The sequence below is a fragment of the Metopolophium dirhodum genome, chromosome 6 (assembly GCF_019925205.1).
Source record: "Metopolophium dirhodum isolate CAU chromosome 6, ASM1992520v1, whole genome shotgun sequence".
NCBI classification, from domain to species: domain Eukaryota; kingdom Metazoa; phylum Arthropoda; class Insecta; order Hemiptera; family Aphididae; genus Metopolophium; species Metopolophium dirhodum.
Window position 1 is genome coordinate 14,144,515 of NC_083565.1, and position 19,271 is coordinate 14,163,785.

At 28.7% G+C, this 19,271-nt stretch overlaps 2 protein-coding genes across 5 annotated transcripts in view; one reads left to right on the top strand and one right to left on the bottom strand.

Annotated features, from left to right (window-relative positions):
- Positions 1-19,271, top strand: part of LOC132947947 (dual specificity protein phosphatase 10-like) — a 47,598-nt gene that overhangs the window by 2,498 nt on the left and 25,829 nt on the right. Inside the window, exons 1-2 of one of the 4 annotated variants that reach the window (XM_061018210.1) lie at positions 3,323-3,436; positions 13,292-13,387. In XM_061018210.1, the coding sequence (XP_060874193.1) occupies positions 13,300-13,387 (88 nt within the window). In that variant the 5' untranslated portion in view covers positions 3,323-3,436; positions 13,292-13,299. Of the gene's footprint in view, positions 1-3,322; positions 3,437-13,291; positions 13,388-17,144; positions 17,583-19,271 lie in introns of those variants that run through there. The other 3 variants (XM_061018211.1, XM_061018209.1, XM_061018212.1) reach the window with 3 other exon arrangements.
- Positions 4,259-10,732, bottom strand: LOC132947057 (uncharacterized). The gene is made up of 8 exons (XM_061017235.1): positions 10,219-10,732; positions 9,883-9,952; positions 8,686-9,538; positions 5,815-5,987; positions 5,553-5,727; positions 5,294-5,478; positions 5,058-5,226; positions 4,259-4,991 (listed from the first exon to the last, which is right to left on the bottom strand). The coding sequence occupies exons 3-8, from the start codon at positions 9,413-9,415 to the stop codon at positions 4,528-4,530; spliced, it is 1,896 nt and encodes a 631-aa protein (XP_060873218.1). The 5' UTR covers positions 9,416-9,538; positions 9,883-9,952; positions 10,219-10,732; the 3' UTR covers positions 4,259-4,527.

The window sequence follows — 19,271 nt, forward strand, 5'->3', positions numbered from 1 at the left end:
TGTTCTATTTTTTTGTGATGATTTAATAATCGTTGTGTTGACATTAAAAATAATAATACACTAACTAGTATACTAGTAATTATAATTACTAGCGTCAGTTTTTTTTAAATTTATTGTTAGGTAACTATTAAATTTTTAAACTTCAAATTTATGTTATAGTTGATACATTTTTCACCGTAATATTTTTCTAGCAAGATATCGGAGTTTAGAGTTATTGTCGTTCAAATGTATACAACACTGAAACTTATAAAATTCTAAAAAAAATTTAACCTAAATGAATTAGATAATATTTTAAATATTGGGTCAGTTGTTATTTTTTTGTCCATGTTTTGGATTCTGATTATATTATTTTTGCATTTAACATTATTTGTCTACACAGAAATGTAACCATTATTTACTAATTTGTTTGTCTTATTGGATATGGACTATGATGATGTATATTACATTTTGTTCCTATATATTATGTATAGTATGTGATGTTATTGTTTACAAATCGTTGCATCATCAACTGATGTGTAGAAAAAATAACACTAAGTATTATTGTTACGAAAGTTGAGCAATGAAATATTGACAACAAAATCTGTTAAACTTCAAATAACGAGTAGGTACCAAACGAAAATCTTAAGATTATGATAATATATAGTATGTAGGTTATAAGATTATGTAACAACATTCACAACAATATTTTTATCGATGCAAATATAATATATTTAATATATTATTATGTACTATATATTTATACTTGCTTATATTGTATGAACAAGCCTAATTAGAGATACATAATAAATGTTAGAAATTATATTAGGAATCATCAGTAAATATTTATTTTTATTTTATGTCGTTTTAATGTTTTATTTAGATTTATATTTTATTCTAAATTTTAACTATAAAAAACTATTTCTGAATTACTTGCCCTTTAATGTTATAAGGCTAAGAAATAAATATAACAAATACCTACGTTAAGTTGTAAGTTTACAATGGCCACTTTGGGAATAAGCCATCATATCATATTGAAGCTATAGTCGGTTCTATATAATATTGTAATAAACTATAGAAAGTAAAAATAATACTATAAACGTAATTTTTTAACATTTATAAATTCAAACCATATTTTCAATAATTGTAGTACGTACCTACTACCTACTCTAAATTCGAATGTAATTTTCAATTGTATTTGTAAAATGTAAAGTTGTTAATTGGTTACTACTTATCGTCGTAATATATCGTCGTTTTAACTGATTTCTATACAATTAGGTAGGTAGCTACGTATAAATAATACCTTAATTTATATTCCTTTTCCTATTTTTTGGTTACCACTTCAGATATGTACAATGTACATGCAAGCCAATATAATTGCATTGATTTTAAATGTTTCATGCAATTATTATTTAACAATATGGTTTTGCACACTCCTTGTTTCGTATCATTATCTAATCTATAATATACCACTTTATTGTCTTTGTAATTTGAATTTGAATTGTACTATATTATAGTATATATAATATCATACCACTTCATGAAATGTAAAGTGTAGTTCATATCCAGTAGTCAGTACCTATTTATCTAGAGTTGTTTCAGCGTGAAAGTCAATATAGTTACCGTTGCACTGTTTCACTAATATAATTTTAACAAATCCGAACTTAAGTTGGATTAAGTTAGGACGAAATTAGTTATGAGGGTTATGTTGTTAGGTTTATTTACATTTATGGTATAGGCATTCCATGAAATATAAATAAACCAGGAAGTTAATATTATTATATGCATATAGAGTGTCGAGTGTGATTTCCTTCTTTTTTGTTTTGTTGAAACTTGTTGCGTATAATATAATATTCAGGATCGAATATTATTAAGAAAAAAATCTTAAATCAGCAGGTACATACACTTAGTATAATGATAATAACAATAAACATTACATATAACAATATACAACAATATTATGTTAGGTCTATTATTTAGAAAATAAAAACACTTAAACACTTGAAAATTACCTACCTAATTTATTATTTTATATTATTAAGCACAACTTGTAAGGTTAATGACATGATATTCCAAGCGTATTAGAATAGCTATTAATATTATTTACGTAGGTACATGTCAAATTGCTTGAGAATCAGTACCTATACTAAACATAAATGGAAACATAAATGGATGAGCATGAGTCAAACGACACACGTCGCCGTACTATAATATATTATATTAGGTATTATAATAAATTGTTTATAGAATCAGACCCATATTATGCTGTAATATTATTATTGTAAATAGCTCACAGTGGTAATGAGTACCTATACAATCACGAATACAATAACTACACATTATTACGCAAAAAGGTTTTTCATCAAATATTGATACATCAAAACGTGGAAAATATTAAACACAACCATTTATTATTGGTAAATATTAGTATTGTGCAAAGCTGTTCGATTAAAAAATGTATTAATTTACCATCAAATTCAATAAAAAATATTATATAATATCATTATGGAAAGTGGATCTATTTAAATTTGTAATATTTGCATTAGGTACCATTTAAAACTTTCTCATGCGTGATTGAATATAAATTATAATACTATTAAATTATATTTTTTTTACATGAGCTAGGTGCCGACTATCAAAAGATGCTGCTTTACTACCATTAACGATGTAAGTTGTAGCCTGTAGGTACAAAACTACGAAATATGTATTATAAGGTATACACAATTGTTATATAATTGTTATATCTATTATGTCATGTATATCTAGGCGCCTGCCCGAAAAATATTAAAATAAATAAGTAATGTAGGTATAGAGTCTTCCAAATCGTATGTGACAAAAATGGTGGTGATCGTGTTAGATTTAACATAATACACACCGTTTTTGTCACACGACATTTTTAAGACCCTGTATAATATAATATATTATATATTATTAGGTTCATTTGTTTCGATGTTTTTTTTTTGCTCTTTCTCTAAACATAATATACATGTTATGACGCCTTAAACACCCTTCGCATATTATTATACTATTTGTACGAAATTAGATCGTGCTCAGATGTATGACGTATATGACCGCAAAAAAAGGAAAAACGGGAATAATAACGAAAGACCAATACGTATGGATATTGCGTTAAATAAAGCTCGTCCTTCCGCCTTTAATATGGTTATAATATTATTAACAATCTTATATTTCTAATAATAAGGTCAATTATTATTGTGGTGTTGTCGTCTCAAGGTTATTATAGACCGGCTTACGTATTCGCGCGGTAACGTGGTGACGGAAAACTCGGCGTCATTTCTTTTTATGCTGTTAAACACTGTGCAGTGACTGTCGGACGGGTTGATATTATTTTAGTAGTATAATAAACTATTGTTTGTGCGATTTTCTTCAAGTCGTCCAATCCACAGAAATCCCAATTGGTTTTATTTCAGTTCACCTCAAAGCATCTAACCATAAGTAGGTAAGATCTAACTTATGATTTATTTTTAACCCAAAATGTCTACATGTTTTTATAGTTTTGTGCGATATGGCAACTAATTGTTCAAGTCTAAATAACGTCTATTGAAGTTATTTTAAAGAATTTTTAAAAGTAGTTCTAAAGTATGAGAGTGTTCTTATTCATGATTAAAAATAATTAGTGTCATCGATTTTTTTTATCTAAAAAAAAGTCCTACCTACTATTGCTGGTAAACACTTATAAATAACCATACTACACATGCACTGAAAAAAAAATCCTAATCATATCAAAAAAAATCTATGTTGGTTTGACAAATATCTTGTCACTATTCAACCCATAAGATATTTGTCAAACCAACAAATGTTTAATTGTTAATACCATAATATTATTCCGAATATCAGTCTTATATTATTAACAATGGCCTTGTTGAATTAATAACTACTATTTTCAAATGAAAATGTAACTCTTGTAAAAGTGAGAATATTCTTATCATCATAATCATAATTAATACTAACTAACAACAATGTTATTGTTTAAACAATAATGTTAATTTTTGAATTAACAACTCAAAATTGTTGAATTCATGAGTCGCATTATTAAAATCATATTTTGAAATATAATTTTAATGATAAATATTCTTATTAAAATGACAATTATCTTGTGAAAATAGTTGTTTTATCGGTTAAATAAAAAAGGTTAATATATATTTTTTAAGTGTTTAAATTGTATTTATTACATAAAATAATCAACATTTTAACTCTAGTTACTTAATACTTATACATAATATAGGTATTTAATAAATTTTGTAATATGCTGTTAGCCGTTAGGTATATATATAAAAAAAAATCTGTATTTTATCAGTTAATTAGTAAGTATACTTACTATAATAATAATACAAATAGAATAATATTATAATACTAATTCAGTAAAAAAAAAATGTAGTATAGTTATATTTATAATACAATCAGTTAATTTATGTATTTTAAATCTGATTCCTTTTCAGTATAAATAGGTAATAAAAAATATTCAGCTTAAGGGGACGTGATACTTAATTAAGTTTTTAAAAATATTATTATAGAAAAATACAAAAATTATTAATTTTTTAAGTCATATAAAATTTGAACTAATTTTGGGTGAGGAGTATCATATTTAGATGTTACACCAAAAAAGAAGTTTTGTATGAATAACCAAACAATAGATGATTGACTTGGGTATTCCAAGTTGAATAAGTAGAAAATTTTGTAACATACTTCTATAGCCCTTAGTATAGAATGCACTTTATACATAATTGTGTCAAAATATACTAAAATTTCTTTAGGATGAAAAATAGTTCCTACAACTAAAATGAATGGTTGGATAGGGTCCCCGCGACTTTTAAGTTGTTCTAAGTGTTGCTGCATTACATCAACGGATTCACCAAATACTATTAAACTGTCTTGTGAATCTTTAATTGAATACTTTATTACATTCTTTTTTCCTTTTTCATCTCTGGTAAGTTTTCTGGAAGTGGGAGCAAAAAGAGCATGCAGCAAATATACCAATACACAATTTTTGACATCTATAAACAATTTTTTTGTAAATAAAAATGCATTATTGTTATTAGAAGTTTAATTATATATCTTACTATCATTAATATTCATTTCATTTGTATTTTTTAAGGTGTCCAATATTTTTCGGCTGTTTAAATCTTTGATTTTTTCATCGAATAATTTAAAAATTTTTTCCGATTTGTCCTTGAAGTCTTGATATATATTAATATTAGTAGGAAATAGAACATTGTAATCAATATCAATCTAAAAAATTATTTTATATATTATAATGGACATCTATAACACGCAATTTAAAATTTCAATTCCTTACCAATTTATGGCCGTAAGGAACTTTATATTGTTTCCAATTCTTTAAAATGTCTGTAGTCGATCCAGAATTCTTAATATCATTCAATCTATAATTTACAGTAGCTTTCCAGTTCGATTCTAGTTCTGGGAATGTAGTGTCATTGTATTTCAATACATCTAGTATAGAATCTATTTCACTTTCAGATACTGTAAATAATTAAAACCAATATAAATAAAGTAAGTTTTTATAGATAAATAGGTAGTATATATTAACAATTTACCTAAGTCTTTTTCGAACCAGCCATTTTTCTGTGTTTTGTCGGTGATTATTTTGTTTTTAATGATTGTTGTAGGTATTAATCCAGTATTTTTCATATTTCTTACAGAGTTGTAATACTTGGAGTACAATTTCCCTTTGGGATTTTTGTTACAACCAATTTTCATGAAATATGTATCCTGTAGGTTTCATAGTTATTAGTCTAAGCTAATCTTAGTTATTAGTTATTACTTATTAGTATTACTAGAATGAATGAATCAAATTACCTTAACTTCTGTTTTAAACATAGCAATAATTTGGTTTGCTAGTGATTCTGCCAAACTTACTGACATAGGTATTTGTTGGGACAGTACTTGTGCAATAAGTATGTCTACTAATGTTGCCCGTATACCATCGTTCAGTTTATTGTGTGTTTTAAAATAGTCTAGTATCAGGGAACCTTGAGTAGATGAAGTGAGGACTTCGTCGACTCTTAAATTATGACATGATTTATGAGGTTTTTGAAGAGTTTCTGCAAATGATTTGTTTAAAGACATTTCATTTGAGTTTGTATTTTGACAATTATTTAAAATATTTGTGTTCTTTTGCCATTGTTCTAGTTCTTCTTCAAACTTAAATATTATTCCATATGGAAAATTGTTTAAAAGTTTGTAAACCTGCTCACTTTTCATGCGAGAAAGAGTTGTCATATCTATAAGTTGATCTACATAAATAAGCAACATAGAATAAATTACTATAAATCATTAGTTAATAATCCATTTTATGTAAAAATAGGAAAAATAAGAAACAGTGATCAAGAATTTAACCTAATATAAAATATTAATAATAATTATCATTATAATTTATTATTATAAGTCATAGTTTATAGCAATTTTCCTACCAACACATGTTTGATAAACACATTTTAATCCCCATGAATCGAATAATTGTTGCATTCTTGGCAAATCTTCCACTGGGTAATTATAATCTAATACACCACTGCCAATACTTCCATTAACTGGAGTACTAGTAAATAAATCATCATCAAACGTTTCAGGCAGTCCAAGAGATGCCTAATGAATTTTGATAAAATAGTAAACAATAAAGTCTAGTTTGAACTTATAAAATTATATATTATAGTCTTAAAATGTTTAATTTATTATAACTACTTACAGAAGAAGATTGTTGTATATTTAAATATGACCCATTAGGAGTATAATCGGACATATTGATTAGTTACTTAAGTTATTGTAACAAATATTAAATGAAAAATTGCATTACAAATCTGCAATTAAAACCAAAATTTACAAATAAAGTATTAAATCAGTTTTTAAATAGGAAAAATAGTCACATAATCAATAAGTTGACAATAAAAAATAAATATACATACACAATTAGACAGTAAAAATGTTTTTTGAGAAAATGAAAATAATATTATTAAAGCTTAACAAATTAATAAAACTGTTTTAACCGTATCATTTTTTTACCGGATGGAATGGTTGTGACATTTATGGGAGGTCCATCAAATTCATTAACACGACATATAAAACAACAATTTATCACTTCTTCACTACTACTCACATTAAAAGATTCATAATGTGAACTAAATTCGTTCAATCTTATTTCGGTAGCCAAAATATAAACCATAGTATCTGGTTGATTAATAAATATAATTTCACTGATTTTAAATAAACATGATTCTATACAATTTTTGGTTAGATAATATCCTTCTTTATATAAAATGCCATTAAATTTTAACTCAGTATAACAACTATACTGTGATGAAGTTAGATTAAGTTTACTGTTAATAGTTTCAGTGTAATTACTTATAATCTTATGTTTATCTTTAAAAATAATGTTTTTATCTGTTTCCATTAAATGTTGAGCAAATTTAAGCTGGTATTTTTTAGCTAATGTCAATGTTATATTTTTTCTAGAAGTTGTTACTCTAGCATACATTTTCAATTCCTTGTGTTTGGCCTCATAGCGAAAACACCAGTAATGCCTAGGAGGACCGGAATGTTTTATTATTGTTGGATAGTGTACTAAAAAGTGATGTTTTGGTTTTAGGCTGTCGTTAAAAAGTGTAACATACATAGAGTTGTGCTGTGAAATTAATTGTTTAAGATGAGAAATTGTATTATCAGTAAATGTGTATGATAAAAGAATGTCTAATATTTGAAGCAATATAAGGAAAAGTGCCCAAAACTCATCATTCTCCGGTATTAAGTCTCCTATCATAAGAGGAAGAAAATGAACAAAAGTCATGACTTCTCTAGCTGACATTTTCAAATGTCTTTTTTTTAAATGAACAATTTTTATAGGAGGTGAAATATTACCTACCTCTATTGGTCCATAGTTAAAATTCATTTTTCGGCTATTAAGAGTTTCTAATGAAAATAATTTTGCTGTATCAATAAAGTGTGTAAGTATATGGCATATATCATAATGACAAATACCTTCATACAAGTCATGCATGATATCTATACAAAAATTTCGAGTAACATGAAAATGAGTTACTCGATTCAACAACGACTCTTTATAAATTCCAGTTTCTATGAAATTTGAGCTAGCAACATCTACAGAATAGTTGTGAACATTACGCATAGCAGATAAATCTTCTTCATGCATTAATTTAGTTACTGTTTTATGAGCTTTACAGAAGCGGCAGAAGAAATTTGCAGAGAAAGATTTACTGAACTCCAATAAACTGTTTAAGCCTAAATTATCTCCTAGAATTATTCCTAAAACAAAATGTACATGGAAATATCCATCTTCTGTTGAAATGCTAACACCTTCACTTTCGAGTTTATTGATTTCATTAACTAAACTTTCTAAACATTTGTCATTGCCAAAAGATGAAAGATCCACATGTTTTACTAATGCAGCTAAAAAGATATTTGTTAATTTAGAACTATTTTCCGCTAACGGAAAGCTATAATATACAGCTGAAACGGATTGAAATGTTGAATGAGATCCCAATGGGTTATTAATTTCAAATTCATCCATGTACAAAAAAAAAGGTATTATAATTTTGTCGTTACTATACTGAGAGACCTTCTGTTTCCAAAGAGTCCCTTGAACAAAATTGTCCATAGTTGTACATTCATTGGTTTTATATAAATTTAATCGTGTAAACTGTTTTTTGAAATTGTCACCTTGTTCAAAATATTTTTGAAACTGGAATTTTAATGGTAATAAAGCACCTGTTGTATTTTTCTCATCAAATATAGTTTCACCAATATGTTGAACTGGACAAATTTCATTGTTTATAGTAAACTGATTTATTTTGGACAAAAATTCATTATTAATAAGCCAATCTAATAAACGATATTCAGTGCTACAGTAAAGAAAAGTATTTTCGATGACGGATGCAACTCTGTGAAATTTAGAAAGTAAAATAGGCTCTTTTATTTCATCTTCTACAACTTTTTTTAACATGGACACAATAGGAGTTAAAATCTTTTCTACTATACCAACTTGAATATTTACAATGTCTACTCTAGAAAAATTATTGTTACTATGTAAATTAACAACCAGTTCTACAGCTGACTTGTATAACAATTCACTAACTACTTCAAAATTAAATGGAATTTCAGCATTTTCATTTTCAGTTAAAAGAATATTTCTATGACTAGTTTCAGCGTTAAGAGATGGTAGTGAAGAATTGGTACAAGGTTGTTCAGGAATTTGAAAAATTAATTGTAGTTCTGGGAAGTGCTTAGCATGAATATGTCTTTTAAATGTAGCTAAGGACTGAAAAGATTGTTTACATTTACCTTCGCCACATCTATAAGTACTATGGCTTTTTAATGAATGAAATATTTTAAAATGACATACTAATGCTTTCCAATTTCCAAAGTTCAATTCACATATAAAACAAATCATTTTAAAACCAAGTAGTAGCTTATAGTTAACAATCTAATATAAGCTTAGAAATTAAATCTATATACTTCAAATTCTCCAAATGAATGTAAACAGCAGGGTCTAGACAACACTCGTTCTAACAACCTGGGAAATATTTAGCAACTATTATAATATCTAACATTAAAAATGTATCGAATATTTATATATTCACATCAAGTGTATGTATATAACTTTTAAATTACAAAAGATAACTAGTAAATAGAAATGTAATTTTAACTTACAAAACAATAACTGTATGATACTTCAAATGAATGTAAACAGCAGGGTCTAGGCAACACTCGTTCTAACAACCTGGGAAATATTTAGCAACTATTATAATATCTAACATTAAAAATGTATCGAATATTTATATATTCACATCAAGTGTATGTATATAACTTTTAAATTACAAAAGATAACTAGTAAATAGAAATGTAATTTTAACTTACAAAACAATAACTGTATGATACTTCAAATGAATGTAAACAGCAGAGTCTAAACAACACTCGTTCTAACAACCTGGGAAATATTTATCAACTATTATAATATCTAACATTAAAAATGTATTGAATAGGTAGTTAACTATTTACATTAAGCTGATAGATATATAAATATATAAAATATAGATATACCTACTGTAAAATGAGGATCAGTTTGTAACAATCTCCACCAATAATAAGTAAATATGTATACCAATTTAATTAAAAACCATTCTATTAAATAAAAAAAGGTAACTTATAAATAAAATGTAATATCAACTTACACAATAATAACTGTATACCTACTTCAAATTCTTCCACAAAATGTGTGTAACTTTGTTGTTTGTAACAAGGCGAAAATCTTCAAACACTTTTTCTAATTGTTATTACTCACTATATACTTAACAGTTTTTAATTACCTATATTATATATACTATATTCATACACAGCTGATCAAGTACTATATTCTACTATAATGACACAATGTCAAAAACCGCTGCATAAACTTCAAGTACACCAGTAACAATTATTTCAACGTGTGCTTTCAAACAGTGAAAAAAAAGTATAAATCGTTATTTAGTTACAATGGTTGAATTAAAAGATAACATATTAAATTTGATAATATTATAACGATATCTTGATAATATTCTTTTTAATATGATAGTTGTTATAATATTTTGGTAAAAACCCGGTTATTTATAGCTTTAAATTATTAGGAGGGTATAGTATTATTTTGACAATTTTTACAGTGATATTTTAATAATATATTATCAATCTTTACGTCTTTGTGACTTGTTAAATTACCAAATATATTGTTGAAACAAACAAACATTGTCATGGTGACATATATCAGATTAATAAGACAATATTTTCATAATTACAGGTAGTTTTTTTTTCAGTGTGCGTACTGATAATGAGCATATTAATTATTATTAATTATTCAATGCAAATTTTTTTTTGAAACTAGTTTGTTTTAATTAATTTTTAACAATGAAAATTGTATTTATAATAAACCAAAACGAGACTAACATATATATCTCAATATAAAATATTAATTTATGATTAAAAATGTAATAAAATCAAAAATTCGAATACAGTATTCGGAATACTTTTATAGTAATTTTCCCAAAGTTATTGTGAATAACTATTTAGAATATATTTATTTAATTTAAGTATTTTATTCCTATAAAAAAATACTTTTTATTTACAATAATAATTGTTTTCCTTGTTTTTCTGGAAATTTTTTCAATATTATACACATTTTAAAATTTTAAATCAAGTATCAACAGTTTAAATTATATTGTATTTTTAATTATTAAATTATGTATGTTGACATTAATTTAAAATTGTCTTGAAGAAAATTATCATTGGTTTAATATTTCAAACAAAAAGTGAAAAGTATTTGAAATACTTTTTTTGGAATACTATTTTTTATGAATATTCGAGTATTTATTCCAAATACTTTTTAAAAGTATTTTACCCAAGTCTGTAAGAATGGAATTTAAAAACGTCACTCAATAGGACATCATTTATTTTAATATGGTTCAATTAATAATTAAAAATAAATCGTTATATTTCTTGATAGGCTAAGAATTAAGATCATGGTATTGCCATACATAATTTCTAATTATTGTTTTACCTGAATATCCACAATACACTTATGGGTTATTCCTAATGGGTGCTGGATTTTAGATCAATTCGTTGGTTTATAATAATATTAGCATAAACAATGTACGAGTGTCTAATATATAAAGAATGCATCTCGTACGGACACATCATTCGTGTGCTCTAAAAGTATTCCAGTTCCAGCTTAAAATTCCATTCCGATTAAATCACAAGTATTTATACTTTTATACTTATTATATTTTATAGGCATTATATTATGCCGAAAAATAAAAAAAACACATAAATACAACGAACATTCCATAATAAAATGAATGTAATTTTAAAATTAAGTCACTGTTTAATTCTGTACAAGAAATTTAGGTGTAAATTTATCTTGTGTTACGAATTAAAACACATTTTCTGTCTGTTCTATTTAAAAAACAAACGCCCTTGACTTCGAACACGAGTGAATGCGTAGGGTAAAACGTCAACCCAATGATTGCAACTACGTATTTATGGCGCTTTTGAGCTGAACTATACGATTTGGCTCAACAATATAATGTCTGCTTGGAAATTTGACGGCACAAATTTTATCGTGCGTTTGATCTTTTTACTATAGTTAATCATAATAATATGTGTCATAACTCATAAGTTTGTTGAAATGTGCATAATAATAATAATACAAAAGGGTTATAATAAATATCGACCAGTTATAATAATCAATAAAACTGGACCTAAAGTGCATTATGACCTTCTTCCATTTATAAGGTTTCTTATGTGAGTTATAATATTCTTATAGCACACAATCATGAAACAAATTCTAGAAACATAAAATAATACAACGATTGAAATTTCACAAATAAATTTAAAATAATATGAACAATACAATATGCTTTTGATTTTAACACTAACTTTTTTAATTATTTATCGACATTAAAATTATCTGTGACTATGTACCTACCTACCTACCTACCTACTTTAAAATGTAATACATTTTTTAAAAACAAATTACATTCAATTAGATCTAAAATTATTTAACACATTAATAAAATTAAAAATTAAATAATTCATAATGAGTGCTTCAGTTAACATCCAAAATTACACATTGAGACAATTATAACAAACATAGACGTCCTCCATAATCTTAATATCATCTGTACTATATGTATATTATAATTTTAAGATAAACATTTTTACAAACAAAAAAAACTTAGTAGGTATTGTCATTTTTTTTTTTTTTAAACGTTTATTATACTCATTGTCCATACAATCAATGAGTGTGGTGGCATAATACTATACTGAATACCTGACTTATTATTTATTATTATTTATTAAAGTAAAATTCTGTTTGGCCGATTTCTTTTGAGTCTTCTGTGGACTATATTCTGCATCGTGGGGAGTGAGAAGGAGAATAATTTGATTATTAACGAATTTCTATGAGAGTTTTATTTACCATGAAATAAAAAGTTTTGTGTTTTTAACTAGTTGGCTGAGGGTTGGTATTTTTAAGTCTTTATGAAGAATTTTATTACCTAGTAGAAAATATGGTAATTCAATCTAATGTGGCCATATCATATTCATTATTATTTAATATTTACCATGTATTATACATTATATTTGAATAACGTCGAGGTTAGAATATTATAAACATATATTATTTTGATGAATCACGCTATTGTATACATGTAAAATATTTTCTCAAAAGGATTTTACCACCACATTTTGTATTTTGGTAAAGTGTCAGTTTCTAAACTGTTATTGTATATATTTTCAGACTTAAGCATGATGGGAATAGCCATACCAAGATTAAGTGTTCGTTCACCATCCAGGAAACGTTCCCTACAAACAACAACCAGCACGCATGACCGCTGTAAGTAAAAAATAGTAAAACAAATTATGTATTAAATTCATTAGAAATTGTAATTTTATTATAACTATTGCGTATAATATAGTAAGAATTTAGAGTCTGATATAAGTGCAATAATATAATACGGTGTGATGGGTGTGACCATCGTAGTGGTATATATTATAATATAATATATAATATGTCTAGCTATTAGTTACTTAATTATATCTTACAATATTGTTTTAGAGCCGATTCTGTATATTATGGTAGAGTAATTGTAATGCTTCCTGTTGTACTTTTTTATAAATAGTGTAATATTATAAAAGATAACTGATTCTAAATTTTAATTATAGTGTAATTGTAATTTTATACATTAAACACATAGCTAACTGTGCAGGTTATATCGTGATAAAATATACGTACCTGGAAACAAAATCGTTTCAGCTTAAAATTATTTATTTAAGTACATTTTATTAAAATGTATGTCTTAAACTTTTAAAGGGTGATTTTTGAAGTCAAAAAACTTTAAAACTCAATATTTTTTAATGCGAGAGAGCATGATCATTTTTATACGTAAAAACATTATCGTTTGAATAAGACGTAATAGTTTATGCTTTGAACTAAAATTAAAAAAACATTACCGCCGCCGTGCTATTAAATTGCATATACAATACCCCTAACGAGTACAAGACTGTACGATGATAAAATTAGGTTTAAACTTTCAAATTTCAATAACTTACAATGTTCATCTTCAATGTTGTTTTTTTTTCAAAGTTGTGCGCGTATTTTATCGACCAATCAGGCGTTTCCCGTTGTACGTCAATTCTTGGCATGAGTCATAATTTATACGTTCAAATTCATATATATATAAACGAGGTTTGTACGATATACACCGCTGCAGCGTAATGGCCTGTGAGTATATAATGTAAAGTTGGACCTTGAAAATTCGCTAGTATTTTGTCGCTCGTGTCTGCTGCAGTAAAGTACATTTTTTGCGTCGTATTTAAAATATTGTCGTACGCGTCCGTAAAAATTATACGTCCAACACACGCAAGTTAATCCATTATAATATATTGCACCGGATAAGGTGTAAAAGTTTACCAATCCCGTCCGACGATACGATAGAGAGAAACCCAAAAAAAGACACCTCCCCAAAACAAAAGATCAATATACACAGTCACAGGTGAGTCATGCACCAGTCTTACCCCCTTTATGACCGTCATATTATATAGCTGCTTTTACCATATTTACTCGCTAAAATGTATATTATTTAATAATTGTATTTGTCGAACTTTCAAAAACGTCTAAAACGCTTTTGAATTAGTTTCAATACATTTTGTTACCGAAATGTATAAACATATTCTTATTATATCTAATCATATGATGATAATATTGTGATGTATATTGTATATGTATGTTATTACCATTTTTTTTAAATATTATTTTTTCACAGTTATTTTGATCTGTTAAATAATTTTTTAACACATTCCGCCAATAAAATTTCAATTTATTTAATTCTTCAATAAAATAATGGGAAATAATAACCACAATTATTAAGCATACCTATACTTACTGGAAATATTATATTATGTAATAATTAATGTATTCAACAGTATCGAAAATAATAATAATAATAATTATACATCATGACTTTATCGATGTCTATTTGTTGAATTTTTTCTTTCGTAATCTTTTCTTTTTTTTAAATAAAACTAGGTTCCTACTATATTATGTATTATGCTAATCTAAAATATTATTGAAATATATACTAAAAATACATTTTCTTAATAATGTAAATTATTTTGAAATCGTTTGCGTACTAAACAAAAAAATACTTGGTTTTTGTTCGAATCGTAACAGGATATAAATAGTAACCTATTGGAAGTGATAATAAAAATAAATTATTTAGCGAACAGAATAAACTCATTACTCGCGTATAATGTTGTGGTCTCGCGTCGTCATTTATACGAACTGTTGACCTTTTGTTTATACATTCGATAAGAACAAAAAAACTGTACATAGTCGTAAATCGTGAATTAATGTAACTACCGTATCTAAATGTACCTATACGATTTAATTCTATTTCATAACGGCCGATGACATCATTCGCTGGTACAGTGGTACCTTACCTATATTAATAATAGTACAAAAAAATAATAAGATGTTTATCTACCTACTTAAACTTGAAACAGACGAGCAGAGACGTCGAACTCGAGTACTTGGACGAGACGATATATTATTTCAATTCGAGTGATAGTAATAACTAATAATAATAATAATAATAATAAAGTTCCTGCTGTCGTCACGAAAAAAAATTGGTATTTCGGTACTCTAGAGTCTAGAAGAAAATTGGGCACGGCGTCGCGTGTAATACAGCCTAAATAAGACAAAATTTTGGAACATCTGACTTAACCCGGCTGTATAAAAATGATGCAGAAGCACGAGGCACAGTCTCACGAGTGATCACGAAAAAAAGTATTTAAATCATTCGTGATTCGTCGTCGTATACTTGCTCTGCAAATTGATTATAGCATAGTGCACACACCATTGATCATAGTAAAGTCCGATTTTTTTCCAAAATATACTTTTCCCGTCCATTTAATGAAGAAAATACGATTATCATTGTTTTTGAATATACTTAAAATTGTTGTCAATACAATTAAGAAATCATGTTTAAGTCCTATATAATTACAACGAAACTACTCGTGTTCCTAAATAATTTTATATTTGTGACTTATATTATTGAGTTGTGCGATAAGCACCTACGCACGGCCTATACAAATTTAATGTGTGCACAAATAGTGCAAATTCGGTATTTTTCCCGATTTTTATGGAACAATAATATGTTTTTCCGGTGAAATCCTCTCTCGTACAACTACTACGTGCAACTACATAATAGTAGTAATAATAATAATAATATTTATTTGTATACATGTACATAATATTATTATTATATTATACAATACGCGCACTATTGCACGGCGGCCCGTGAGCAAGGTTGCAGTCAGTCCGTCCTCACGCTCACAACACCCCCCCCCCCCCACCCGTCACCCAAACTACTCTGTGTAAAGCTATATTATAATAGTGCCACCGCAGCGGTTTCGTAAGGTCGATTCGGGCCGCGTGTGCGTGTGCGTGTACGTGTGCGTGTACGTGTGCGAGTGTGTGTGTATAGGCATGTGATCGCATGACTCATCGTCGAGACTGCTGCCGCCACCGCCACCGCCTCGCTCCGCCGCATCGTCGTGGCGCACACATAACTATCGCCGTCGGTGACCGTGTAGTATTGATATCGATGTTTGTCGCACCTGTCCGTCCGTCGTCGGAGGCGGAATAACCCTTCGGGTCGCGGGGCGGACGGTCTGGGGCCCGTGTAGAGGAATGCAGCTAGCTGCTGCGTCTTGCACACGTCCTCAACCACCCACCCTTCTTCTACGATCCTCCACCAAGACGCCAACCCCCGCCGACGACAACCTCGCATCCACGGGACGTGGGGTTGGTCGTACCTGGCCGTGCACGCGCTCGATGTTTGACGCCGCGGAACGATAGTATAGTTTCCGCGTTGCAGTGATAATAACGCGGAATCGACGACGACGAACCGCGCGCGACAACAATCGATTGATCGCGAGCGCGCCCGCGCTGTTCTCCACGAGTTTTTTCGTACCGCCGCCACACTACTACCACTTCCACTACCAGTACTACTACTACTACAACTACTACTACTACTACTACTACTACTACTACTACTACTACTACTATACACTACTACTAAGACTACCACCACCGAGACCACGACCGTAATACCGATACACGGACACTGTACGAAACTCGTGCGCGCCATCCACACACGGGTTCGTCGCGTAAGGTCCGCCGCGCACCGCAACGTATATTAATATTATATGTGATAATAATAATTAATGTCATGAGTTATTAGATAGGTACGATGTTACAATTAATGTTGAAAGATTTTTGAATTTTAATCCGGCCCTCGGCCGTGATTCACACGATATCGTAGTGCAGGTTTAATACCGCGTAAACACCGCATAAACAGTTTATCGTTTTCGAGTATACCGTGTAAGTCTTCGTCGTCGTCGGGTTGTACCGCGATAATTCGGTAACAATCATATCGCGCGGCGCACACGAGACATGGGTTCCATCGACTGGTGCTGGGAATATTCCAGCAAAAACAGATCGAATTCCCACTGACCGGATGACTGGGGTAAGTGCGTTGCGCGTGTGTGTCGTACTACAGATTACGACCTACGAGTACGCATATTATGTATATGTGGCTGTGTGTGTGCGTATTTATGCGTGTGCGCGTGAGTGTGTGTGTGTTTGTGTGTGTAATCGTAGGTACCAGCATTAGCGTTATACGTTTTTCGAAACGGTTTTTCGGTCAGTCGACTTTCACCGCGAAATCTCCCGACGTCGTTACAATAATAGTATAATAATTTTATGTTATACACAGCCGTACCACAGGTACCTATACTGCAGGTGTCGTCCGTTCGTTTTAATAATATTTTTATTTTTACGCAACCGCACGCAATACGTATTTATATTTATGAGGACGACGCGAGAACAAATCCTATGCCTCCTCCTCCTTGGATTCTTCGTAATGTACCTACACCTGCCTCACCAACATAATTATTACTTATTAGCTGCTATTATTATATACGGCCATCGATCCCCGACGCAAATCTCACATTTTTCAGCTGTTGCAACAACCACTGCAACATGCTTGATCTCTTCGGCAGCGACGACTGACCGAACAATAACTCGCGACCGGTGAAAACTTTACTTCTCCTTGCCTTCTAGAATTTTCAATCTGTCTTTATTTTTACACTCTTACACATACGTTCGTATAGTAAGTTCATGCTGTAACCGTTGGCAACATTTCAACATTTTCACGTAACCAGTGCAATTTTAAACAAATTTTTATATTTTTCACGATTTTTGTTTGATTAAGACTTGAGTAAAACTGATACCGTCCGGTCTTCGATGTTACGGGTTTTTTAAGTATTTTTTTTTTTTATCGGTTATCGGATGATTTTTACTTCACTCAACACGTTATAATTTATATTATTAAGGTGACTCATACATTTCGAGTGTAGGTGTATCGTTTGAAGGAGTTTTGAAATGGTCGTATATATATGTAGCCTTACAACTCTGGGTCGATATACTATAAAGTATACAATAAACTTTCAAATACAATTTTCCCAACTCAACAATTATTGTTGAACTGCGAAATTAACAATCATTAAGATATGGTTTCGCGGATAATTTTGTAAATTAGAACCCGATAAATATTAGTAAAATATAATATAATTTTAAGTACAGTATACAGTTTAATATGTATGCATTTAATTATCAGTATTAATGAGCTAATTGCTAATCAGTCACTGCATTTATCACCATTAATTATTTATTTGTTTATATAGAATAATTATTATTTTTACGCCCTAAAGAGTACAAGGTACAGATGACCCGCGGGAAAAGGATTTTCATATTTTTAGCAATCAAATACAATTTGTATTTGCCTAAAAAAGTAAAAAATTAAAAAAATAATAATTGAAATTGAAATTCTTGTTGCAATTATTAAACTATTTAAAGCCTTAAATGTGAATATTGTTAGTGGGACGTGTGCGTAAACCAGCAGGTCTGGTAGCGAACAACGACAAATATAATTATATAATATATTGCATCAACGAGAGATTTAACAATAAATTAAGTGGTTAAATCATTGCTAGTTTTTCCATCCGATTTTTGTTTTAACCAACACTGCGATAAACCGTATATAATCTAGATTTCCTTGTTAATTATTAATTATTAATTATTGTATAAAAATGCAGTGCAGTACTATTTATGATGGTACCTACCAATAATTTTATTTTAATTACCTAAGTGTAAA